The 27,495-nt window shown below is 25.9% G+C and overlaps 1 protein-coding gene across 2 annotated transcripts; it reads left to right on the top strand.

Moving 5' to 3' along the window:
• LOC136990223 (uncharacterized) lies at positions 1–27,495 on the top strand. 2 transcript variants are annotated; one of them, XR_010883012.1, is made up of 6 exons: positions 1–408; positions 6,823–6,963; positions 22,787–22,865; positions 22,948–23,046; positions 23,138–23,361; positions 26,838–27,495. XR_010883012.1 is itself a non-coding variant. In XM_067288604.1 (5 exons), the coding sequence occupies exons 1-5, from the start codon at positions 50–52 to the stop codon at positions 23,153–23,155; spliced, it is 696 nt and encodes a 231-aa protein (XP_067144705.1). In that variant the 5' UTR covers positions 1–49; the 3' UTR covers positions 23,156–24,313. The 2 variants fall into 2 exon arrangements, 1 of the variants encoding a protein (XP_067144705.1); XM_067288604.1 differs by lacking the exon at positions 26,838–27,495 and having other exon boundaries at positions 23,138–24,313.

The following is a 27,495-nucleotide window of genomic DNA, read 5'->3' as shown; positions in this document are numbered from 1 at the left end:
CGGACTTGTTTTGTAATAGGAGAAAAAGCAGACGACGAGCGGATGAAGGATGTCATCTACGATAATTTACTTCATTAGGCCTTTATCTTCGAGTTCTCCTATGAATAAATGGAGAATAGTTCACGTATGCTTGTATTTAGTAGCACTCGGTGGTTGTTTTTCAGCAATATTACCTTTTTATCATTTTAAGGCAGCTTTCGAAGGTTGGTGTCCCTTATACGCAGATGTAGTTGTCGAGCAATTAAACGATTCGTATCAATTCGTTTTGGATATTTCCTACGAAAATAGGACCGTGTGGGGTTCAATGGCAATATGTGATTTTTGCCTTTTTACTCCTGTTGTCTGCTTCATCTACGCCTTTGTATGGGGATGGTTCTTCTTCCTCTGCTCTGGAAATGGAAGATTAGGGTTAGTCTTATTCCTTATATTATTACTTTAAATAAATACCATTTACTATAAACATTATTTAATACATATTTAATAATAATAAAAAACATTTACAAATTCATTACAAAAGATAATATTTCTAACTAAATAGCTACAGGTAAGAGGGAAATTCCATTTTCATATAGTAAATTATTTATTTTTAAATCAAATATAGAAGATTTTAATTTAAAATTCTGTTTAAAATAGCTATATTTTGTTAACATTTAAATTAGATTTAGTAATTGTTTATTTTGTTAATGATTTTAAGAAATTAGAACATTTATTTATATTATCTGCAAAAATGTTTATGAATTGTGTCTTTTAACAGAATATTTATGTAATAACTTAAAAGTTTTTACACAACTTCACATTATATTTGCTATTTTAAATGAAATTACTATGTGAAAATTATTTTAAGTATCATTATTTTGGTTTAGTTTTAATTTGTTAAAAATTGTACTTATTTCTACATAATAATTTCATATTTTGCAAGTAAACGACGATAAAAAAAAATTATATTTTACAGATTAATGTGCATTATTTATAAAAATTCGAATATTTATTGCTTTATTTACAATACACTTCTGTATATATCAATTTTTTTTAGCATATTTACAGTACAACTAATTTATTGCATAAAACTATAAAACTAATTTATTGCATATTATACTGTATATGCATGGGAATATAAATTTTATCATTTAAATTATATGTTTATAAATATTATCTTTTAATAATTGAACTAATATTAAACTCACAGTTGAAGTAAAATACAGTAATAAATCTTTTGATTATACAGCTACTACTTAACACAAATTTAGTATATAGGCCTATAGGTATATAATAAAAATTAAATATTTAATATTTCTTTAATCCTGATAAAAATTTATTTATTCGATAATAGCGACATGTTTTATTAATAAAAAATATATAATAAATAGTATCATTCTATTTTACAAGAAGGTTATAAAATAAATGAAAAATTTAAAGATCTTGTTTTATACACAGCTGTAATTTAAGTATATTTAAAAGAAAGATAATAAATAAGAGTTAATGTAAAAATATGTTATTTATTTTCAGAAATATTCATTGTAATAATTTTCTTAGTCTTGTATTTGATGATGATAATTTTTATTACAAATTTCTAAAATATTTTTTAAAAAAACATTTTATAATGGCAATTCATATTTTAGAAAATTCGTTTTCAATTAAAATAAAAAATGCTTGCCTCTTTTTTAAATTTTTGGATAATTTTAAAAACTAGAAACAACTTGAAAAAGTTTAATGATTTTTAAATTTAAAACTGGAGATAAATTTAATATATTTTTTTAATTCATGCATAATTCAGAATATTTTATGATTTTTTATATACAAATTTCATTGATTATTAATTTGAATTAAAACAATTGTAAGAAAACAATCAAAGTCAATCTGTATTTTAAATAATAATTAATTCTTTTTGTCATTTTATAGCTTAAATATCATTATAAAATTCATAATGTATTGCAAATAATAAAAATGGAAAAGAAACAATAACATTTTAAGTTTAATGGATAAATGATTTTAAATCATTCTTTCTAAGTAATGATTTTTTGCAAATTGATTTATAAAATTTTAGATTAATCGTGAAAAAAATGGTCTATATATGATTTAAAATACACAATGTTAATAATATCTCACTTTTTTAATATTGATGAAAAGACTGCATAAAAATGTAGTGTTTTAAATAATTACTGTCTATGTAATTAAAGTAGAAAAAGAGAAAAATACAAAAATGTAAGAGAAATTCAGAATGAAGCTATTAAAATTGATTTGTGTAAATCGAAGGAATAGGAATTTTTATTAAGAAAGATTATTTTTAGTTTTAATTTTATTACAAAATGTAATTTAACTATATTAGAAAGTAAAAAAAGCTAATACTATTATCTCATTTTAACATTTTTGATCTAGATTAAAATTTTAAATGTTGTAGAATGGAACATTGAAAAACTACATTTAAAGTAAATAATTTGATTTAATAATGCAAATGACAATCGTTATTTATGTATAGAAATTCGAGTTTTAGTGATTTGTACTTTTACTTCTGGTTTGCATTATTTTGGATTAACTTTTTTCTGTTGAGTTTTAGAATTTCAAATATAAATTTGTTACATTTATTAATATAAAAAAATATACTCAAACTATTACAATTAATTTATAGTACAATTACAAAAATTTAAGATCATCATTTACCATGAAATTTTATTGATTAAAAATGTTTAAGAAGAAATAGTTTTGAAAATAGCAGATGTTAATTGCTATTCTTTTTAGAAGATATTTTCTATTTTTTCTGTAGCGATTAAATATTCATTTTCAACCTGTTCGATATAGATTTCGATTGGGATTATATTCTTCTATAAAAATATAACGGATACTTACAAATTAGCCTTTAACGCTGACTTTATCGAATTTTCGTAAAGGTCATAATGGAATGACAATTTCACTTCTTATTTCAGATGTAGTTTATTGCATTAAAAATGATAACTTTTATATGTAGAAAATCATGAAAGATCTCATTCAATTAAATTTAAAATTACATTTTTTATCGTGATTTAAGTCAAAGTAATAAATGTAGAGCAAATCGAATTTAATATAAATCCTATACCAATATATAGCTATGACTTTTGTTTTATATTGTTTATTAAACAATCTATTGCTAACTTTTCAAAGTAATATATATATATATTGTTTTTATAATAAAGCATTGCTGAATTGAAATTCATAAAATTTTATTTCGTTTTTTCCTTTTTAAATTTATACAAATTTAATTGACTAAGGTTTATAATACATAAAGAAATAGTCAGGGCGTGGTATAATTATATGATCGATATGTTAAAAATGTAGATAGATTTAAGGGTTTCTTTATGACAACTTGATACTGTATGCTAGATGTTGCACGACAATCGATTGGGGATTGGGTAAAGAGGACACAGTATGACCTCCACCTTGAATATTTAGGTCATTCGATAAAAAAGACTTTATGTAGAAAAATAGTTTAGTGATATTTAATTCAAAATAATTTAATAGATATAAGATGTAGAGTATCTGTTTAAAATAATATACATGAAATAGTTTGAAAAAATTAAGTATTTTTATAGCATTTACATCAGTTGAAAGTTTTAATTATCGTCATAATTTTAATATCAAGAGAAATAGGTGTTAGGCAGTTTAATTATCAAACTTTTAATCTTATTCAAATTTAAGCTTTCATTAGACTCATATAAAATTCATTATTCTATTTATTCTGATATGCATTAAATGTATTTGAACAGTGTTAAGTGATATGCTGAATATTTCAGATAAATACCAAGAAATTTGCTTAGTAAAGTTCAGTAATCTATAATTATTCTTTTCGTGTAAGTTTTCGCTTACATAGAATATTTTTATTTCCCATTATTCATGTTAACGTATTCTTACCACCTCACTGCAGCAAAAAGGAATATTTCCGTATCGTTAACGTTTAAACAAACTCATACGACGAAATCGATCAAATAAAAGCAACAACGGAAGCATCTCGTTCTCCTTAATTCATTCCATCTTCAAGTTCTAATATTCCTCTTTGTATAATTATTTTACAGTAAAAGAATATATTAAACATTTTTCATTTTATAACGAAATGTAAACGATGAAAATAAATAAATAATTTTTATATGTGTAAAACACAAATTTAAGAATATCGAAATAATTTTAAACTTTGTATTTAATATAATTCTCAAATTTAAAATAATAATAATAAAAAAGAAATGCTATTATACGTTTTATAAAATACAGTTTATATTATAAGAGTACAATACATTACAGTTTACTTAATTAATAGTTATAAAATTAGCATAAAACATACTAATTAAAATTGGAATTCTTTTCCTTGTTATGTAGATTTTATTTCCAATTATAAATTTTATCTTAGTATGAATTGTGTAATTAAAGATTTTTACTTTATTTAGTTTGTTTTGCTATTTTTTTAAGCAAAACTAGTATTGTTTTATCATTTCTTTGTGATTTATAATAATTATAAGCATTATTTATATGCAGATTTAAATTGTTTTATATCTTCACAATTTTAAAAACTAATACTATTTTTAACATATATAATAAGATATTTGAAATATATGCGGATATTTAAAGAACATTTAATAAAAACTTTATTCCTAGTTCAGGAATAGTCTGTTTGAATATATAAATATTTATTACGTATTATTTTACAAGAAATTCACTTCCCAAGGAAAAGTTATAGCTATGAGTCAAAACCTAGTATTTTTTTCTTTTTCTTTTTAAGATAAAGATATTTTTTATGTATTTATAGAAAGCGCAAGTTATAACATGCAGAGTTTAAGAATATTCATAATATAAGCTGCGAATGTCTATATTAATTTTCCGTCGCTGCAATTGAATGTAGCTTAGACTTTTTAATCAAGTTCGTATCTGTATTATATTTTTTGAATTCTAAAGATGATACAAGCAGAGAAAAACGAGAGATGTCAGTGATTATTATACATTTGTCATTAATCTCCTATTGCTATAGAACTTTTATAACTTTGTATAACATATATTGCCGATCTAGAAGCAAATGTGAGTTGAAAATTTTTAATATTAGGAAGACGTGTCTTGAAATTTGTTTGTTTGTGTTCTTTGCAACAAAAAAACTACTTTGATCTTATCCCTTAACATAAATACAAAAAGTAGATTTGTTATTTAATTATATTTTTATTCATTGTATTGAATACAATTTTGTCTTCCAGTTTTCTGAGTTTTCTGTCTCCCGTGGTCTTCAACAAAGAATATTTATTTGTTGGTTTTTATTAAAATTCTTTGTAATTTTCATCCTATTTTGTTTGATCTATTATAATAAAACACTTCTGTAAATATTGCTGTAACGCAATATTTTATTTATTTTCTAGAAGCATTTTTGTTTTTTGAGAATTTTTCTACTATTATTACTTTATTACACTTAAAATTGACCATTGTAACCAAATTTTAAGAACTTTATTGTATAAAGGCATTCATTGCTTTAACTACAAGAAAGTCAAGCATTTACTTATTTCATATTATTTAACTGTATTTAAATATATTTTAAGAGGTAGGAAAATAAAGCTTTATTTGTTAAATATTTTGAGCAAAGTATTCTTAGTTAAAATTAAAAGAGTAACATCACTCTTGTTAAACTGTTTATGCCCGAACGATTATCGGGCTTTCATGTTTTACGCATTGTAAACATATGTACTTTTTAAGGTGATAGAGCAATAAAATTCGTAACGCATCATGAATATTGTTTTTCTGATATTGTAACTATTAGAACCACTAAAATGTGTAAAGTATTTTATTTATTTGATTAGTTTGAGACATTGCAATATAATATAAAATAATTTTCATCGTTTTTATTTGATTAAATTTTCCCAACTTGAATATTGTTATCAAACACATAAATTCACTTCTATTTTATCATATATATCAGCTACAAGCAATAATAATAAAAAACAATAACGAAGTTTCATATACATTATAAAGAGTTTTCATATTCATACATTTTTATATGAATTCAAACAAAAGTTGTAAAAATAGGATCTAATTTCTGCGTTACATTTTCCTGATGTAATGAAATAGAAGTTCTTACTGCATTTCTTTTCTAGAATTGAATATTTTTAAAATCAGATTTTGCTAAATAATTTTTATTATTTGGACATATTTATATATTTACTACTGAGCAAGAAGTTTACAGAAGTCTAATATTATAAAATAAATTTTTGAAACAAGAACAATACCACGGAAATTTGACTGTGTTTTTTCAAATTTTCCATAAGTTAGGAGTTCATTCATGAAATAATGAATACTCATTTTGTGAATGACGTCAAGAGTGAGTAAGAATGAAATAGGAAACTCAAAAAATTTTGTCTTAAAACTATGAGGATATTACAGAAGACTATTAATAAATTTTCAAAATTTTTATTAGAATTAATTAATCGTTTATTTTTTGTTTCTTCATTAATTTCGTCGTGTTTTGTTTTAAAAGTAGATTTTTGATTTTTGTTCTTTTTAGATTTTATTTTTTAAATCAAAATTTATTTCTTAAACCATGTGAGAATTGCACAGTTACTATGAAAATAAATGATTGTATAGCTGTACGAAACTTTTCTGGCAAAGAAATATTCTCCTAAAAGATTATTTGTTGTTACAATTTTTGATTTTGAGTTAGAAAATGTTCTCCTTTTGTTGGAGAAAGAATCTAACATTTGCGGCAAATGTTTGATGTTAATTCTTTTATTATTATTGCATTTATTTCTTTTCGAAATTATATTTTTCGAAAAGAATAATTTTAACTTTTGACTAAATTCTTATAAAATTACTTTATATATCTGTTAGGATTTGGGAACCGTGGCGTCTTATAGTTCCTGCAGCAATCTTTACCTTAGTGACTGCAATTGTAATGTTTGTTGCTGCTACTTTAATGACGCAAGGAATGATGAAATTTTGTGAAGGTTTTCACAGAAATAATTTGGGAGGGTGAGTATTATTTTAGAATTATTATATTTTAAAAATAGAAAACTAAAAATTACTTTTGAAAATAAGTATACGTGAAATTGAGTGAATTATAATTAGGTTATTTTTTTTTAATATACAGAATCTTTCAAAAATAATTTACAGTTTAAATATAGATAATTTTATCAATGTTCGTGAACACCCACAAAAAGGAATTTATTTAATTCAATTTAACATAAATATTTAGCATGTTCTCATTTTATTCTTGATCTATCAACAACCTTTCAAATCTATAAACTGCATATCTAAACATATTTATTAGAATAGTACTATATTTCGTTTTATAGATTATCTTAATTGACAAAATTAAAATAAACTGTTCAAATTACACATTTAAAATGTTCAAAGCCGAAAATTCACAATATTACGGTATTTGAATTTTCGGCTACACCAAGTTACAAGAAACTGCATATTAATAAAATTATTAAAAGGTATTTTATACGTGGAAGTAATTGAATAAAACAGTTAAAAATTCATTTTATTTATATTATTTAATTACTTATACTGATAAATAACAGAAATACAAACAAATTAAAATATCAGTTATTTTTGAAAGATCTTATAGATTAATTCTTATAATAGAAAAACAATTTATTTACATTAATTTTAGTTATCTATAAATCAAAGTTACAATTAAATTAATAATAATATAGCGTACGTTACTAAAATTATAGTTTTTACTTTATTTAATTATTTTATAACACATATTGTAATTATTTATTAAGTTTAAAACTATATTCTAGCGAAATAAGAAATGATTTGAAGATAAAAATGAACAACAACAATAATAATTAAAAAGTTTTAGACATTTCTCTATCTGTGTAATTACGTAGTTGAAATAATTTATTGTTGAAAGTACTTATTATGCAATGTATAAAAGGCTATATAATTTCGTTTTAAATTATTAACTAAAAATAAGTACTTGGAAGTGCAATTAAAAATCTCATTTATGTATATTTAAAGGTATAAGAATAATTTTTCTGTTTAGGAGTTATTTTAAATTTAATATTTTTAAAAATACGCATATTTTCTTCCCATTACAAAATGAAAAATTATTCTAAATATAAATTTGCCTAAACATTTCTTTAATTTTTCTTTAGAAATCAATTAATTAAAATTGAAAGACAGGATTTAGTATTTTTAATTATTGTTTAAAATACTTTTATGAAATAACTAAATTGCAGTTAATAAATGGTAAACCTTTATCAATTAATAGTTCGCATTCTAATAACAGTATCTTAGATTTTCAGAATTAAAGTTATATAATTAGTTGGTAAACTTGAAATTTTACTTAAATTTAAAATTAAAGTTATCTAAATGTATAGAGATGACGACTTAAATTGAAATTTAAAAACTTTTAGGATTAATTTTATAAATTTAAAATAAAATTTTATTGTAATTTACAATATTCAAATCATTATTATATTATTTATGCTTTATATAAATATAATTTAAACACATAATATCTTAAAAGTTAAATTATCACACTTTTAAAAAACATTTACATATTTATTTCCATATTATTTAATTTAAAAATAGTTTTTAAATATATTGAAGATTAAGTCTGACCAGCTCATAATGGTATATGGCTGGCTTCAACTTACTCATTATGGGTAGGCTTTCTCCATAATCGAATTGACCGAAGTGGATGTAAGACGGACACGATGATTCTATTCGAACTTCTTATAAAAAAGACTGAATGAATCCAAATCCATTCAAATCTAGATCCTTATTTGTAGGACTGTATAATTTCAGAAAGATAAATTTCAGATTGGAAATGAGTGAATGATATTACAGTAGCTTAATAAGTTCTTAAAATGTTATTGACATTATTTTATATTATTTAAAATTTTTAATTTATTTAAACACGGATGCTACAAATATAAATAAATAAAATTTATATAATAACAAAGACAGGCGTAAAATACATAAAAACAAACATAAGAGGAATAAAATTTAGTCTTATATAAAAAAAATAAAATATATAAGTCTAAATATAATTGTTTAGTTATAAAGTACTAATTATTTTTATTTAGTTCAAACGATTTAGCTCAGTTCATAATTATTTTGTTTAAGGATCATAATTAATCATAGGATTCATTACATTTGAATTCATTATTTTTAAATATTTAGAGATTGGTTTATTTTATGAGTCTGCGAAACAATTTTTTAATACTTTTCAACTTCCATCCCACCCTTGTAACGCTCCGTAATGCTGTCGCACAAACTCAACTTCAAAACTACATAACACACATCCTCGTTCGACCCCCTTAATTATACTAAGGAGTACTGAACGTTACATTTTATTAATTTCGTATACCGTGTACAAAGCAATCATATAAACAGTACAGTTCACTAAGCAACACTTCAGAAACAAACATGAATCATTTTGTTACCCAAGGGTTGAGATCCTAGTATTGGATAACGTTTTTGTAAGTCACCCTGCTTCCTTTTAAAGCATCTTACGATTACCTGTATATCCATCGACCCATATCTGCGTTATGATAATTTATAGACAGCCCTATGTTTGTAAAACAAAAAATAATTTTAAAAGTAATTGCGTTGATTGGCTAAGCGAGAGAATGATACTTGAGATAAAAAAAATTAAAAAAAAATTACTTTGAAAATTTAATTAAGTAAATTTTAAAGGGCAGAATAGAACCGCACTATAACGGAACCGGTTATGCTTCAGATCGTTTTCATCTAAAACAATTATAAATACAAAAGTACTTTAATTATTATAAAAATATATTTAATAAATATATAACTACTATCAAAATACCGTATATGCAGATTAAGACGAACTTTTAAAATCAAAAGTTTGAACTAAGTAAAAGTTTTAAATCAGAAGTTTAATCGAGGATTTAAAGCCTGGATTAAATCTTCAAAGCGAGAGAGAAATAATTACGGCACTTCTGGTTTTGTTAGTGCGATGTTAGACTTGTATGATTAGCAGAATTTAAATCACGTGTTGTAGATGAAACTCTGATTCTGATTGTCATGTAAAATAAAAACATTTTTTCTACATTTGCATTATAAGAATATACAAAGTATATACACAGCATATATTCAAACAATTTAAGTAAATCAACATACTGATCAATGAATTCATTTTTGGGCTGCAATTTGAAAAATTGTAGACCTATAAACTCCCACTGTTGTCCGTCCATCTGTCTTTCCTTAATCTTGAGAATGGAGTTAGATAGATGAAAGACGAGACCAGATATGGAAATCATAAGAGCAGGATGCCAAAATTAACTATATATGAATTTCCGATGAAAATCAGAATGACCGGCGCGGCTCTATTGTTAAAGGAAAAGTATGATGTACAGTACAGTACAGTACAGAGGGAAGACACTACTAATTTGAGGTGGAGAGAATATATTTTAAATTAAAAATATTAAAAATATAATTAAAAATTGCAGCCCGGCATTGTGATGATGTCACAATAAATAATTGCTCGTTATAATTAAGAATATATTTCTTTATTCTGTGACTATACATTGGGGCATTCGGGGCACGTGCCCCCTTTGTCTTTGGGTTGCCCTTAATACCCAAGGGAATGATAAGCTTTCATTTTACGAGTACTTTTGAATTAGTTACTCATTTTTATCACAGAAAACTTTTACCAATTACAGAATTAAAATAAAAATATTTGTTAGTAACCGAAAATTTGTTTTAGAGGGTCGTGATTGTTCGTTTGGTCGAGTACCGAGGTACCGTTGTATTTAGTTAACGCGATTTTGATATAAGCGGATTAATTGACCGCGTTAATCAAGGGATACCTGTGTGTGTGTATATATATATATATACACTATATATATACACTATATTTTATGCATTTTGTATGTTGTTGTGTTTGGAATGGATATGTCTATAATGTATTGATTTTTGTTTTGTATGTCAATGAATGTAATGTCTGATCTGTTGTGATAGATTGTTGTCTTATAGGTGTCATTCGGAAGTGTTGTCTTTTAAGATATGATTTCTGTAGTTTTTTGTATTTATGATCTCTGATCTTGCATAGTAATCATGAACCCGCCCGTCTCTCCAGGAGGCAACCCTCAGCGAGTAGTTCGACACAGTTTTATCATTAGTCATCTTATTATTTTCATGATTATCCGTCAAAAATTTCTTATTTATTACACACGGAATGCGAAAAGAGATTTTTGCTTCGCATTCGATTCTCAACTGCCATTTCAGGAAATGAGAATAGCAAACTAAATAAACAATTACTGTATTTGTTTATATTCTGTAAGAATTTTTTCTATTAGGCCTAGTTTAGACGAGCGGAATTTCTGCGAAACGACAGCTGCATCAATTGCTATGGCATACTAATTTAAATATGTTCATTCATACACCGTTTCGCAGAAATTCCGCTCTCTGAACTGGACCTTAGCGAGCAATAATCTGTAATTTTTAAAACATGATTTGATTTTCGATAATTGTTCTATGCCACAAATAAAACGTAAAATGCAGTTTATTCATAATGAATTTTTATCCTAAAAACTCACTGAAATAAAATTATAGTATTCAGAAATTATTTTCTTCTCCGTGAAGGAAGCTTTACTAGGTTCGAATTCGATCTACATTTTCGTGCGTTTTCTTTGCAAACTCGACCGTCGTTGTCCACAATGAATTTAATTGAGGTATCTTATAGCTTTTATCTGCTGGTATCATGTGTTTAAAATTAATTATTGATACTAATTTTTCAAGATGAGGCATATTACAAGTTAGATTAAATTAAAGTACATTGTATTAGTGTTAAAACGAGAAAATAGTTTTTAGAAATTTTAACTGGGAAGTGTTTATTGAGAAATGCAAGTGTTTTTATTTAAATTTTTATAATTTTTTGCTTTTATATTTTGTTATTCGGATATTTTATGAAAAGAGATTTTTTAAAAATTGCTCTATACAGATATAGGGCAAAATTTGATGTAAACCGTAAAAAGTTTAAAAGTTGTTCTCTATCCATATTATTGTATTCTTATGCCAAAAGACAATGATTTAAACACATTCAAATTATTTACGGATAAACACTTCAATTTAATTTTTTTTAATATATATATTTTTTTGTTTAAACATTCATACAATATTTTACTTTTAGCAATCATTCATGGCTCTCATTAACCAAGCTTTAAATTATTAAATACAGTATTAGAACTGTTTAAAAGTATTCTATAAAAGTAAATAAGTAATTAATTTATTTTAAATACTAAAAAAAATCTAGAAATTGTGAGCGTTTCTATATACAGTATATATGATAATCACTACAATATATATTTTTCTGTGAAAAGAAAATCATTGCATTTCTTATTTATAAAAATGTTCTATTAACAGATATGTGTATTTATAGAATAATAAGTAGATATTAAGGCTTATCTTTCGAAATATACTATACGGTAATGTAGTTAATATCGATTGCTGTTATTCTATGACAATCTTTCTGATTGTTCGAAATTTTTCAAAATTGTACTAACAAGTAAGTAAAGTTAGAGATCACGCATTTGGAGAGAATGGAAAAGTCGTTTATAGAGTATAGAAACAAGAGATTATGATTTTCAATAATTTATTTGAAATCCAAAAGCAAAATTTGTTCTGCTACTGAGCAAGTGATTTTCTGAGACGATGTTAAAAGTGTTTTCACATCAGAATGTCTCTGAAATCTAATAATGTTCAAAAACAGTGTTTTCACAGAAAATCATTAAACTTACACACACACACATCTATACATACATATATACATACATACGAATTTTGGCACACATATTCTACTAATATAGTAAAAAGCAATAAATTAATAGGTAACATTTTTGAATTATTAATTATTGTTTACTCATATGTACACTATTCTTACAGTTCGAAACCTAATATAAAATTGTGTATGTATGTGTGTTTACGTAATATATATATGTATATAATATATTGTGTATCTTTCAGAAAGCATTTAAGTTATTTTAATTAAATACAAAATAATTAGTAAAGTTAAAACGTATCAATCTAATATACGGTAATCAAACTCAAAACTTTTTTTTTAAGTTATTGTGACAATTCATGAAGTTTTAACCTTTAAAAAGATTGATTTCTGAAACTATTGATTTCTGAATATATAGTAGCTATATCAAGAGCTGGTATGTATTCAGATATCGATCATTTATTTTTCTATTGTTGTCTACTGGCATAAAATTCTGCTCTAAGTTAAACACCACTGTTTCTGTGTAATTTGGTTAATAACCACCAGAAACGTTACACTCATATATTAACTTTAACCTTTACATTAATTTATGATATTCGAATTTATCAGAATAAAAATTTTAACGAGAAAAATTCTAATAAAAATATTTAACTACTTTATTTTACAAATATATTTAGTCATTTATCTATACTGAACATTATTACGTTGTTATTTTGCATATATACCTTTTCAGAGTATAATTTTTCATTATAAACGATTGTCTTATTTCGATTCAAATTGGGATAGTGCTTGTAGAAATAAAAGAATTTCATCATACAAAAACCGCTCAAATTTGTTATATATATTCCAACAAAATGCAGGTAAAATAGATAACTAGGTTCATTATATTAGATTATGAAAAAATGTGAAATGCTTTCGTCAGTAAAAATTTGAAATTTTTTGATAATTGATTGATATGAGAAATGAACTAGGAAAATTAACTATAATTTACTATCTAAATTACGCAGCAGGATGTACAAAGTCATTTCAAAAAAGATTTTCTCTTAGAAACATTGATCAATTTTCTGATATTGTCTGTAATGGCGTGATGCAGCAAAATTTATTGTTACGTTTATCCCACATATTAACATTCTCGAATAATGAACTAGCTAACTGGAATATCTTATATTTTGTTTCAAAATCTTTATTGTTATTTTAAAGTGATTCTTTTTCTATAAAATGATAATCACTCTAACGAATTTGTACATTTCTCTACAAATCTACTTATAAAGTACAGACTAAAGCTGTACTGATTGTATAGTAAAAGAGGGATATAAATTTTTGTTCCCGATACATGTGTCAAACTGTAGTTTTTATTGAGTTATAGGTTTTATTGTTTTCATTTTAAAATATTTATTTTTGTTAAATTGTATATTTCTTATTACTTTTAGCTTCCATTTTGTTGCTATTTTTCTATTTTTTTTACAGTTACGATGAACTATATCACGATGAATCAATTTCACGAAAAATGTTTATAAATTTGGCAATAAAATAGAAAAATATATACAATTGACCGGTTTATCTCATTATATTAATACTAACTAGAGTATATTTGTTGTGATATTAATAGACAAAAAGAAATAGACGAATAATATCGAAAAATTTTATTTTAAATAATTATCCAATTATCAATAAATTTATACCATATATTCCGTGTATGAAATCCTAAGCCATTAAAAATAATTACCTCTATTATCAAAGGAAAAGCTGCCTATTAAACAGAATATATTACAAAGAATAAGTTTTAACATTAATTTTGAAAAATAAAATTTTTATTATAATAGATAAGACGATGCTACGTACAGACATACAGAATTATTATTTATCAGGAAGACAATACAATAGGGTCTTGTTTTACTAGCGTCGGACTGGCAACATATTTCAGCCCGAGAATATACCAAATAAATAGTGTATCTGTACCGGTACTATAAATCGGAATTTTCCGGTAGTTTAATCCATCACCGTTTTCCACGGAAAAAAAAATAATAAATAAAAATAGTTAGCTTAATTCTTGGATGAACTGGGGTAATTCTATTAATGCATATGCTGATTATTTTTATCATAAAATTTATTTTAGAGCAAAAGTAGTGGTATAAAAATAGAAGCAATTTTTCTACCTCCTACTTCTGAGAAAAAATTATCAAGATGAAATGAACATTGAAGGTTCTAATGCGGACACGAAGAAGGACGGAAATGTTTTGTATGTACGGTGTGAGAGCTGTGCAAAAGTAATACTAAAACAAACTACAACGGGAAGGTGTGTCAAACACATTTTAACGTTTTTCTGTTAATTGTAAGTGATTACATAAATGTCTAGGCAAGAATCTGGGACTATGATGCGTGGGTTGAAGCACAAATTTACGCGGAATTTCGTTTTACGTGGTATCTGCAGACAGGCGCGTAAAACAAGACCATGCCGTATTTATTGGATTGATTAATCTAACTCTTAATTATGTACTGTTCTAATCTGAAGATTAAATTAAGTTAAATAAATAAATGATTTAAAAATATTTTATTTAATATAGCATTTTTTTTTTTTCGATTATTGAAATGTATTCGAAGGAAATAGAAACTTTTTCCTTGCTTTTTCTTTTGGTACTTTATTATAGAAGTCAAGCTATGAAAAATACACTTGCTTATAACTTTTTGTAACAATTTTTATATAATAACAAAACTATATTTCATTTAAAAATTAAAAAAAGATATTCGATAAAATTGCATTTTTAGTTCTGTGCGATTATCATCGAACAAAGTTATACGAATATTTTCAGAATCATATACAAAGCATTCTCTTTTAGAAAATACATATCACAATTCTTTTCGCTGTTGCTTTAAAGTGAATATAAGATGATAATAATTCCTTCAAACTGTTTATAATGAAAATTCTTGACACTACTATTACAGCTTTTGACGTCGGAATGATTACTTGACGTCCCCGATATCGCAATTTTCTATAGCAAAATAATTATGAATGTAAAACGTAGTCATTGAATGAAGGTTTTATACTTTATTGTGTTTCGTGTACATCTATGATAAAACGGTAATAATTTGAAAACGACTGATCTACGCATGCTTGATGGCAATTTGTGTACCTGTAATGTTTACAGATATGTTTTTGGGAATATCACTGAGTTTTTCATTTTGTATGCTTTATAAACAGTTACATTAGTTCACTCATCTACAATATATTTATCCGTGGAAGGCCGTAAGATGAAAAACGTCGCATATGGATTCTCCATAGCGGAGAAATAAATGGAAATATAAATTTGAAAGTAATTCTTTAAAATATTTTAAAATTATTATTCGGAACAACTGGCAAAAGTCGATAGAATTTGGTGGTAACATCGAATAAAAAGAACAATTTTGTCGAATATGGGCAAAACAAATCATGTGAAAATCCTCTAGTTTTCCATTACGTATAATAGTTGTTTTATCACTAACAGGCAGCTCGGTAAATAAAATGATCCATGTTTTAATAAAACTGGAATAAATCTCATCAAAGTTTTCAAAAATCCAACAAAGGTCAAATATGCAGTGGTACTTTCTACTTCTAATGATTCTAATTTCGAACGTTTCAGCGTTAGCCTTTTTACTTTTTGGCCGGGAAATGCCACACATATCTGCTAGTTTACTAATAAAACCAATAATTTACAACTAATAAAAGTATGAATTTTTAAAATATCTTTATAAATTTAAAATACTCAAAACTAATTTCATTATTACTTAAAAGTCGTGGAGCATTGTCAATTAGTTTATTTTAAAGAACAACAACAAACTTTTCATCCAAAATTTAAAAAAAAAATTAAATTTTCTGTTTTATCCATCGAAATAAAATATTTTCAAAAGGAAAGCAAACGTAGAAATTGAATTTACCATTTATCATACATAAATGGTAATTTCAATCATACAAATAATTGAACATCATCAAATAAGATCTGATTCTCATAACATGTGGTATATTAATAAATTTTCTCCACTGTCCGGAGAGTTGGTATTGTTAGTACATATTCGTAATATTCTTATCACTAATCTTTTAGTAATATATCTTATTTAACACAAATTATTTGACTGTTTTAAATTTCTTTTTTGCATTTTCTAAATATTTTATTTTTATATATCAAATTTCCAATGAAACGAGTGATCTGGGAATATAATAGGCTTATCTACAATACACCATATTCTCATGAATTGCTGTATTTTTGCCTTATAAGACTCACCGTTGTTTTGGACGCATCACATTTTTCACGTCGATTTTTTTTGGGGAGGGTAAATATTCTTTACAGTATACGACACATTCGGCTTATAGGACGCATTCTGTTTTTTTAGGTACTGTACAAACAATTGCGTCTTATAAAGCGAAAAATACGGTAGAGAGGGTTTCATATATCTTGGCCGAACATGAATGGCGTGGTGCTCAGTTGAGACTCCGGAAGTTTTATAAAGTTGAAGAGTCCCTTGTTTTGTCCTTGTCACACATTTGACAAAACAATCTCCTCCTCCCTTCACTTAGTATACAGACTCACTGCTTATTTTTACAGCCCGGACAAGATATGTGAAACGTTTTTTAAATAATAAAAATTCTAACCGCATATTCTATAGATTATTATTATTATTTTTTTTTTTGAAAGTTAAAATATTTTGTCTCAGTTTATTCTTATTATTTTTATTGTTCGTTCTTACAAATAAACCTGCGATTGATTATGTGGTTACTTTATTTATCTTCTTGAGGTACTCAAAAGTTTTTGTTTACAGAGTTAATAATTTATTTCGTAATAAATTAAGTGAAATACAAAAAAATGTGTTTTTTGTTAGATTATTTTAATTAATCAACTAATTAAATAAATTTTCTTTCCGGATGATCTAGAAACTCTGAAGATTCAGATTGAAATATTTTTATATGCGAGATTAACTTAGACTTATTCCGTAGCTTTTTCTTTTTCTGTATAGTTTATTATCAAATATTTATCGCTTAGTGTAGTTATGAGCAACCCGTGGCTCACGAGGTCCTAATATACGGTCCCCAGGGTTTTGGCAACGTAATTTTATTTCCTGTTTTCTGCCTCGTGCCATTATGCAACCCTAATTAAGCTGGTATTGATCAGTACATGACGAAGAGCATTCAAACTAATTAAACTTGACCAGTAAAATGATGAGAATAAGCCAGGGATAGTACGAAGTACAGGCATTCGCCTCTTTGCCAGAAGTATCCATATATATTTTTTTCTTGTTCTCCAGTAGTAGTAAACGGCCTAATTAAATTCTGGCTCATCCATTTTCCGAATGAAGTTTATTCACAGATTTCTTTATAAGCCATTGAACCATTATATGGCTTGTTATCTCAGAATTTAACTTTATAAACTGATTTACAAATGAATCAAAATTGTTAATTGGCTTTTGCAGCGTAAAAGAAAAAAAACTGTTAATGATTTATGAACAAACACAGATTACTATTTGTTGATAACTTGCCTCGTGAAGAGCTTGCCCGCTAGCATTCTTTAATTTACTAAAATAATTTCGAACATTAAATATTTCGTTAAAAAAGTGAACAATCATTTTTTTTAATCAATGTTTTGTTTAAGTATAAACTATGAAGAAACAAATAAAACTAATATTTTGTTTTGAAATTGTCCGTGCGCCCTTGTTATAGCGTTGGAAATCATTGGTCTAGGGTATTAAACCCTGTAATGAATTCTGAATTATTACTATAACAGATACGATAACAATGGACTTTAAATAAATATTATAAAATTTCATACCCTACGAAAATTTTTTACATTATGAAAAGTTAATAATTTTCTAATGATGATTATATTTTTTAGTTAATAGACGACTACTTTTAATGCCATGTTTGCTTATTGTTAGAAAAATAATGCAATACTATAAAATTTTAAATTAAAACTGTAAAAATTCGAATCTGAAATATCAGAACTTTTAATTTGAAAACGAAGATCTAACATACAGAAAATCTGTGAATATTTCTTGTTTACTAAGAAGTATATTCGAATTTGAAATGATTTTTTCTTTTTTTCTTTTTTTTTCATATCATAAAAGTAATTTATTTTGAAATTATAGATTAAAGTTGTGATTTTATGTACTCTATTAAAAGTACCTTTTGCTTAATAATTGGATTGAAAACGATTATATGGTAATTAAAATAAATGAAAATTTCACAATTAAAAAGAACTAGGACGTAGTTATCGATTATTGATTTTTATTATGGAGTACCTTTTAAATATTTCCGGAAAAATGAATAGCATTAGTAAATTAATTTGAAATTTATTTAATAATAAGAGTTTATTAACATTTATATAACTGCTTTTTATTATTTATTAATAACTAAAATAAATTACTGTATTTAAATTAATTCTTCAAATTTCTTCTAATTATAAAAGTATCAAAACGTTTTTTAAATCATTTAAAAATTTGTCAAGTTATTAAAAATAAATAATTTAAAATATTTTATTTCTCTGATATTCTCATAAATAACAATTTAAAATGGGAAAAATTTGGATTACGAATAATAATTAAAATAAAATCATTTAAAAATGATTAATAAGAAATTTATGACACGTAAATTTAAACTGTATTGGTTACACTACAGACAGAATATCGAGTTTAAAAGATGAACAGAGACAAAACATTATATATTTCCATTATAATCATAGTTTATTTAATATTTATAAATAACTTCTTAAATATTTCTTCATAAAAATTAAATTCAATAGGTAAATTCCATTCATTTATATAAGAGTTAGATTCAATTGTAAATACAGTGAATATAAGGTGATAGAAGTAAAACCTGGCCACCCAAGTGTTTGACGATCGATATCAAAACGAGTTTAAACCGTCCACACACTTCTTAGTACATAGGAAATAATATGTGAAAGCAGTTCGGCCATTCTTTCACGCAAAATGCGATAAGCCTGGCCATTTTCGTCAGATTTAAACTTATAGCAGAAGGAACTAATTAAATTAGAAACTAGAATTTCTAATCAGTTAAGCTCATTTTATATTCGACAAAACAAGAGAATTGTTTGTCCATGAGACTTATTTCGTAGCTTTTTCTTTTTCTGTATAGTTTATTACCAAATATTTATCGCTAACTTTCGTTTAATCTGAAAGAAAATAAATTGGTGAAATATGAGCATTAATATCTTGGATTAACTTATTCCATCATTATTTATTTATTTAGTTTTGGTTGTAGTTGAACAAAGCGAAATAGGTGAGTTACAAAAGAATTGCAGATTGAATTGTTCTATAAGTTTTTTTTCCTTTTTTTTGAAATCAACTTATTACAAACAGTCCTTGCGCATAACTTTTCTAGAAATCTGCCTGTCTTTAAGGCGCAGCTTTCATGAATCCATATACTATCTGTTAAACCTTTCCAGCTCAGGTTTAGCCTATGGCCAGGTTAGTCTGAATCCACCCAACCAACTAAACATTCAATTTTCATAAATATTTTCAGAATTTAAGAGTTAAAATGATGTTTATTTTGGTTCCTGAAGCATTAAGTAACCCAAGCTATATAATGACGAAGTCCTTATCTCACATTTGGCAACTTTTGTAGCTTGTTTTCGGCTTCATGAAAATGGTTTCTCCCTTAGCAAAATCACACTTTCCGTGGGTGGTTTGCCTGTTAAATGAAACGATATCAGTAGTGCTACGGGGACAAAATAGGTAGTGCGTACAGTAAAACGTATTCATTTAACAGCATATCATTATTTAAAAGCATGTTAACATTCGGTGGCCAGGTTTTACCTGTCACTTCACTAATTGATTGAAACACTTCTCATATATACTGCATACTTACAAGTTAGAACTTTCTAAACTAAAAGGTGGATTAGAACGAAAATAAACAAAACTAATAGAAAGACAATAAAACTCCAGCAGAGAAATGATTTATATTTATAAGACAGAAGTATGCAATATTTTAAATAGGATTTAAATCAATATATAGAAATTATATAGTAAAATATAACTGTATCGATTATTAATAAAAGCATAAAAAAATAAAAAAAACAATAGTGTAAAAACTTAAAAATAGCGACACACTAAAATAGTAATCCAAGTAAAACTGTAAATAGTAAATTTAAAATGCAAAGAGTGTATAAAAATATTAAAATAAACAGTCGATTTATTATATCAAGATCAATAGTACTTGTCAAAGCAATGCTCACTACAAAAGAAATTGAAATATATTTTAGGATTTAATAAATTTAATCTGTAAAAATGTATTTAAGAAATACAAAAATAATTGGTATTTAAACTAAATAATGCGTAATACTGTACAATTATAATTGTACAATATCTGCAATGCATATACGTTATAAATACATAAACATTGCTATAATTTATTTTATTTATATCGTACTGCATTTCATTTTATATTTAAAAATACAGTAATATTTATATGTTTATTATGTATTTATAACGTATATGTATTGCAGATACTGCACATTTATAATTGTACAGTATTAAATATTATTCAAGTTTGAATTTCTTAAATGCTTTTTTACGGATTAAATTTATTAAATCTAAAGTAATAGAAAAAGTAGCTAAATAATTTAATTACGAAATATTAATTATCAATACTATACTACGACTAAAATGTACACCGAACTTTTATTTAAGATTATATTTTATGTCACGAGTAACACATTTAAAAAATGCAAATATACTATTATAAATATTTCATAAATAATTCAGTAGTTAGCGATCCTTACCCAAAATTCGACTATCTTGATGTTTATTCACGTTCTTCTCTTTGTCATATTTATTATTCAGATCTTCCACATTATCCAGTTTCACCTACTCCAACCGACTTTGATCTATGCTAGTTGTACTTATAATTCATCCTTGGCTATTTCACAGGTTTCGAAGATTCTTACAATTGATTTCTTTTGTACTGGAAAAATACAAGTAGTGAAAAAACGAATACCAAAACGGTTTCCAAGTTGATTGTGCCCATTGGTGTGACCGAGCCGATTAAACCACTGAACATTAGTAGTCAATCCTGGATTCGTGGCTGACCAACGGACTGCCATATGGAGTTCTCTTCACGTATTTAATACCTAAATAGGAAACAGTTTCCCATAGAAACCCCCTAGGAGCCCTCCTTGGTAGATCGCTCTTGTTGTTGTCTTGTATTATTCCATCAAATATAACCAATTTGATTATCTTCTGTATCCATTTTCCGTGACTTGTTTAGATCCATTATTGATTAAATTTTTTCCATTCGCGACGAAGAGTAGCGTTAAACAGCAAGTTCACATAAAAGACTACAAATAGAAGATAGTTTTATGTGGTATATACAACGCCTGAGTTTTTAAAAAATCTATTTTAATTGTGAAATCATCGAAACCTTATGGACATCAAACACATCCATTGTCAATAGAGGTTTAATTGTTAAGAAGAATCGAAACTACGGGCGAATAACATTCGATCTACTGTAACATTAATTGCTACACTCATCGATCCTCCGACTTTCAGGAATGATGCATTTTGGCACTTACCTGCATCTTTTAATGATTTTGTAAGTGCTGGAAGAAGGCCTCTGATGTCATTGTAACAATGGGCTACGTTGTCATCTGAAAAGAGTGTTTTTATACCTTGTACTTTAGGGCCCCTTTTTCCAGATGACATTTTAACTTTGAGGGCTGTTGTCATCTCTGAAATTGTGGCTTCAAAGGTAAATTTAATATTTACGAATCCGTGAACTTACTTTCAAGAAAAATTATTTAGTTACACTATAATTGTTATAGTATTACGATTGCAATAATGATACCAAATATTTTCAGTACTGTCAATGTAATTATAGTGTTTTGTAGTATGCAAATTAGATACATTGCTAATGTATTGAATTGTCAAATATTTATTATTTATAACATAAATCTGTAAAAATAAATAATATGATAATATATGTTGTTATATAAAAAAATTTACTTACACAATATAGAAAAAATATTTTAATATTCATTACATGCTTTTCGTAAGTTAAGTAGAAATATTTACTTCGTATTTCGTTTGCTAAATAGATTTTCTTCTTCTTTACAGTTGTTCAACCGTCCAATATTTGAACTGTTCAACGTTTACCAAATTGCATGGTTTTTATTATACGCAATTAAGATCTGAAGTAAGAAACAAATAACAGGTTTTTATATGATTACATATGTAATTGTAAAGCTAGTATTTATTATTATTATTTTACAAAACAGATATCCATTTGGATCGGTGCGTTTGCCTGGGGTATAGGTAGCTTGGCCTTATTCATCAGATGCTGCTATGGAGCAGATTTCAAGCATCCATTGCCAAAGGTTTGAACTGAATGCTTTTTGATCGTTTATATAGTAATCTGTTGGAATTTATTATAAATTTTTAATGCCATTTTTAAATAATTGTTTGCAGGACGAAGATTTTGTTTAGAAACCTGTATAAAAACGAAGGAAGGAGTACTAGGAAAAAACCAAATCTTTTCCATTCAGTCATGAAACTGAAAATGTTGTTGAAAATAATCTGAGAACTATAGTTCTGGTTCCAAACTCAGATTTAAATGCAACACTTTAATTTAATTGCCAACAAATATCCACATTTCAGCTCTTTTGAATGCTACTTTCAAATTTTATGTGAATGTGAATAATTTCATTTTTTAAAATATTCATATACATTTTTATAAAATTAACTTACAAAAATTTATATAGTTTTAATTTTTAAAACAATATAATGAATTATTAATTAATTCACAGAAATATAATAATTTTAGTAAATATTTAAAAAATAAATGTTACGTTAATATTTGTTGATAGGCTTAAGCCTATTTGAACAATATTGATTTGTTACAAAACATTTTAAACGCTGCTGTATACTGTTAATACAATAAGTCCACACAAATATTTTTTATGTTGTATTTTGCACAATCGATGGGTCAATATTGCCGGATTCCATCTAACTCTGTTGCAGAAGAAGGAGAACGATTTTTGCATATTGTAATGTGTTCCTAGATGATGCTCAATTTTGCATTACAAAATTGCACAGCAATATGAAACTATAATGGCGTTAACAATATATTTATTATTTTAGCCTCGTTTCCTGGATATACAAGATATTAGAAGTGCTTCGTCTGAGAACACAAATCAAGTAACTTTTTTATAGATCTTTAATAAATATTGAAGTATTTTTCATTACTTAGTCTTTAAATTCAATGATTATATACAGTTATATTGAATAAAATATTTAACATGTTAATAAGATGGATTTCAAGTTTTGAAACAATATTTTAAATTGTGTCATAAAATGAAACTGAATTCAATTTTTTCATCATATTTGTGGACTGGAATCAACGGTTTCAATGTATCCACTATAAGATAGACTTTCTCATAATGGGTGGAACGAATGAAGATAGCAACAAATTCTCAGTCAGAATTATGCATAAAAAATACTAAGGGTCCATCCTGGATTCGAATTCGGATCCTTCAAAATGAAAGAATCTCATCATCATGAGCCATTCGGCTGACTTAAAATGCAATAATATTTTATATATTAATTATTTGAATGAATTCATTCTTCACAAGGACTTTATTCAAGTATATTTAAAGATTTTTTTTTAAGTTATGCAAAATCAAAAATAACAAAATATAGATATCTAATTTATATTGAAATATTAATAATGAAAATAAAGTATACTCTTATTAATAAGTCTTATGCGTTTCATCTATGTGAAGAATAATAAAATGCTTATATATAAGTTTTATATATAAATGAATTAATGGAAATAATGCAATTCTTTATTCTGATTTTAGTAAACTATTAATAAAGTGTTATTTTTGTTACAAATGGATTAATATTGCATTTATAAATCAAATTTTGATAATGATTTAATTTAAAATTGATTTATCATATGTCATGTTAAAAGGACTCACAAAGTTAGCCTTCACATTATTGGGAAAATTTCAATATCAAGAATTGTTTCCGAATTGTGTACAAATTATGTACGAATTACCAAATATGTTTATAAGATATAGTCGATTTTAAATGCGAAGGCTAACTTCAAAGTAATTGAAACTGACTCCCTCAATTGTCGTTTTGAAACAACGATTTTATTAAGTTGGGTTTATTCCCAAATTTAATATTTTACTCTAAGTAATATTCCCGATACATTATGATCTAAATTGGAAATGTAGAGCTACAGTAATTATAGTGGCAGTCCATATTTTTGTATTGTAAATTTTTTTATATTCAGTATATTATTATTATATTTCTCGACATTTATTAATTTATTTCATATTTTATAATTTCTTACCGAGAATATTCAAAAAGGCGAGAATATTTCACAAAAGGCGGATAAAATACTGATATTAAACCGTGTTATTATTTATAATCGATTATAAATTTTAAATGTAATCTCTCTCTCTTTTTTTTTCAGTTTCTCATATACACAGGCTTCAGAACAGAATATTGCATTCTGGATCATATAAACTGAATGAATCAAATATTAAGAAAGAAGAAAAAAACAAGAATATTTCATTCTGCTAAACGTGGCCCTTGTAAATTTCAAAACGTATTCTGTTAGGTTAACATGAAACGATGAAATCATCAAAAATATAAGAATTGATAATACCTATTGGTTCGTATTTGTAGCAATGAAGAAGCGTCAAGAAGTATAGAAAATAAACAGAATTGGATTTTTCAAAAATTATTTTTTTATTACATTAGAAAATCGAATAAAAATTTGAAATTGGCTAAACAAATGCATTAATATAGAAAGAGAATATTTAAACAATTTAATATTTTCCAAAGGCATTTTCTGTTTTTTTTTGGCTAAATCTCAATTAAATTGCTCAAAAAAGCTTTCTATTTAAAAAACTTTTTATTAATGTTTGTTTTTATATTTATTCGAAAACTTTCAATGTTAAATAAATTCAATAAATTATATAAAAGTAATTATTAATATATTTTTTCTGAATAGAATTCTGAACGAGATTTTGATTTCAGGCTGTATTTATTTATTTATTTATTTTTTATGAAAAGACAGGAGAAATAAGAAATTTCTTTTTAACGAGTTCTGACATATTCTGCCTAATATGTCCACTTTTGGATTCTTCATTTTATTCTAGGTATCTTTATTTACTATTATTATTCTTTTTAGCATAAGAGTATTTTATTACTAGTAACATTAATCATAAATATATTATTATAGTTCTTATAACTTTAAATGAAATAATTATTCATTTTCATTGGGTGCTTGCTACTTAGGGTGCTTCTAGATGTCAAGCATCAGGGGCATAACTACAGGGGAGGCAGCGGAAGAACTTGCCTCCCAGCCCAAAGGGCTGAGGAGGCAAGTTGAACCTGACTGAATTTTCTGTTCAATTAATTGGGCTGCAATTTGAAAAAATTGTAGACCTATAAATTCCCACTGTTGTCTGTCTGTCTTTCCTTAATCTCGAGAGTGAAGTTAATTAGATAAATGTCGAGGTATACATGGAAAACTTAGGGGCAGGAGGCCCCAATTAACTATATATTGGCATTCAGTTTGCACCGGAAGTCACGTGATTTCAATTCAAAACTTTTCCCCCGAAAGGAGTTAGATTGATAACAGGAAAAGTATAATGTAAGGGGCAAGATACCACTAATTTGATACATTTTAAATTAAATAAATTACAAAAATATGATTAAAAATTGCAGTCCGGAATTGTGAAGATGTCACAATAAATAATTGCTCGTATATACAGTAAAATTTTATGGAGTATTTTATTTAATTTATTTAATTAATTTATTACCTTGGCACGTTAAGCATAGCGTATAGTCCTTTAAAGATTAAAATTTACTTATATCCTATAGAACTTTAGGTAGGCAACATAGGCTCAGGCCTAAGCCAAATTTTGGCACCCATTGAGAGGGCTTTATGTGGAATGTTACGACGGTTGACGGTAGCCGGTAGGTGTGCTTCAAAACAGGCTCTACTCATAACGTGGAGCCACTTATCACATGTAAAATTTTTAAAAAATCTATATTTTGCCATTAAGTTTTTATATTTTCCTTTTACTATTTTTATTTTAAATATTTTTGATTAATTTAATTTTTCTTTGAATATTTCGCAATTTTTCAGTTTTCGATTCAGTAAAGAACAGAAAAGAAATACGAATGTTTTACGAGATGCTTGAAGAGCTCTATCACCACATTAAACAATGGGCGGAATTTAAAACTGAATTCTCTCAACCTGTTCCTTAAAGAGATTTTGCCTTAGCCACCGGAGTTCCAGAAATGACTACGTCAAAGGCCCTCGTTTCCTGTACCCTGATATAATGAAACTTTTGACCTACCTTACAATCAAAGCGATCATCAGAATAGAGAGAGAAGGGATTTAATTTGAAAAATACTTCGAGATATTTGATGCCATTGTTACGATTACCATGGAGGCATTTCGATTTCCATCTAGTCCATGACGAATTTTCTTAGTGGTATTGGTGCGCTAAAGGTTATTCTGAGATCTTTGATCTTGACACGGGGACCCAGTCGTAACTGTTCGCTTTTGGATCTACTAACTTGAAGTTACGCTTCTGGCAAGCTGCTAAGTAAGCAAGCCAATTACATACTTCGTTTTATATAAAATGGACTCTGTCATTAGTTTGTTTAGTTGTTTTCCACATATACATGCTCTTAGAAGCAACCGTTATTTGTCTAGTTCCCTCACAAAATATTTTATTGGATGCAGTCTTTAGTTATACAAAATACATGTAATAATAAATGCGAATTTTTTAAAACAA

The sequence above is a fragment of the Centruroides vittatus genome, unplaced genomic scaffold, assembly GCF_030686945.1.
Source record: "Centruroides vittatus isolate TY-2023 unplaced genomic scaffold, ASM3068694v2 scaffold_861, whole genome shotgun sequence".
Lineage (NCBI taxonomy): Eukaryota > Metazoa > Arthropoda > Arachnida > Scorpiones > Buthidae > Centruroides > Centruroides vittatus.
Note: the sequence above shows the minus strand (reverse complement) of the source record. Positions and strands in the feature narration are given on the sequence as shown.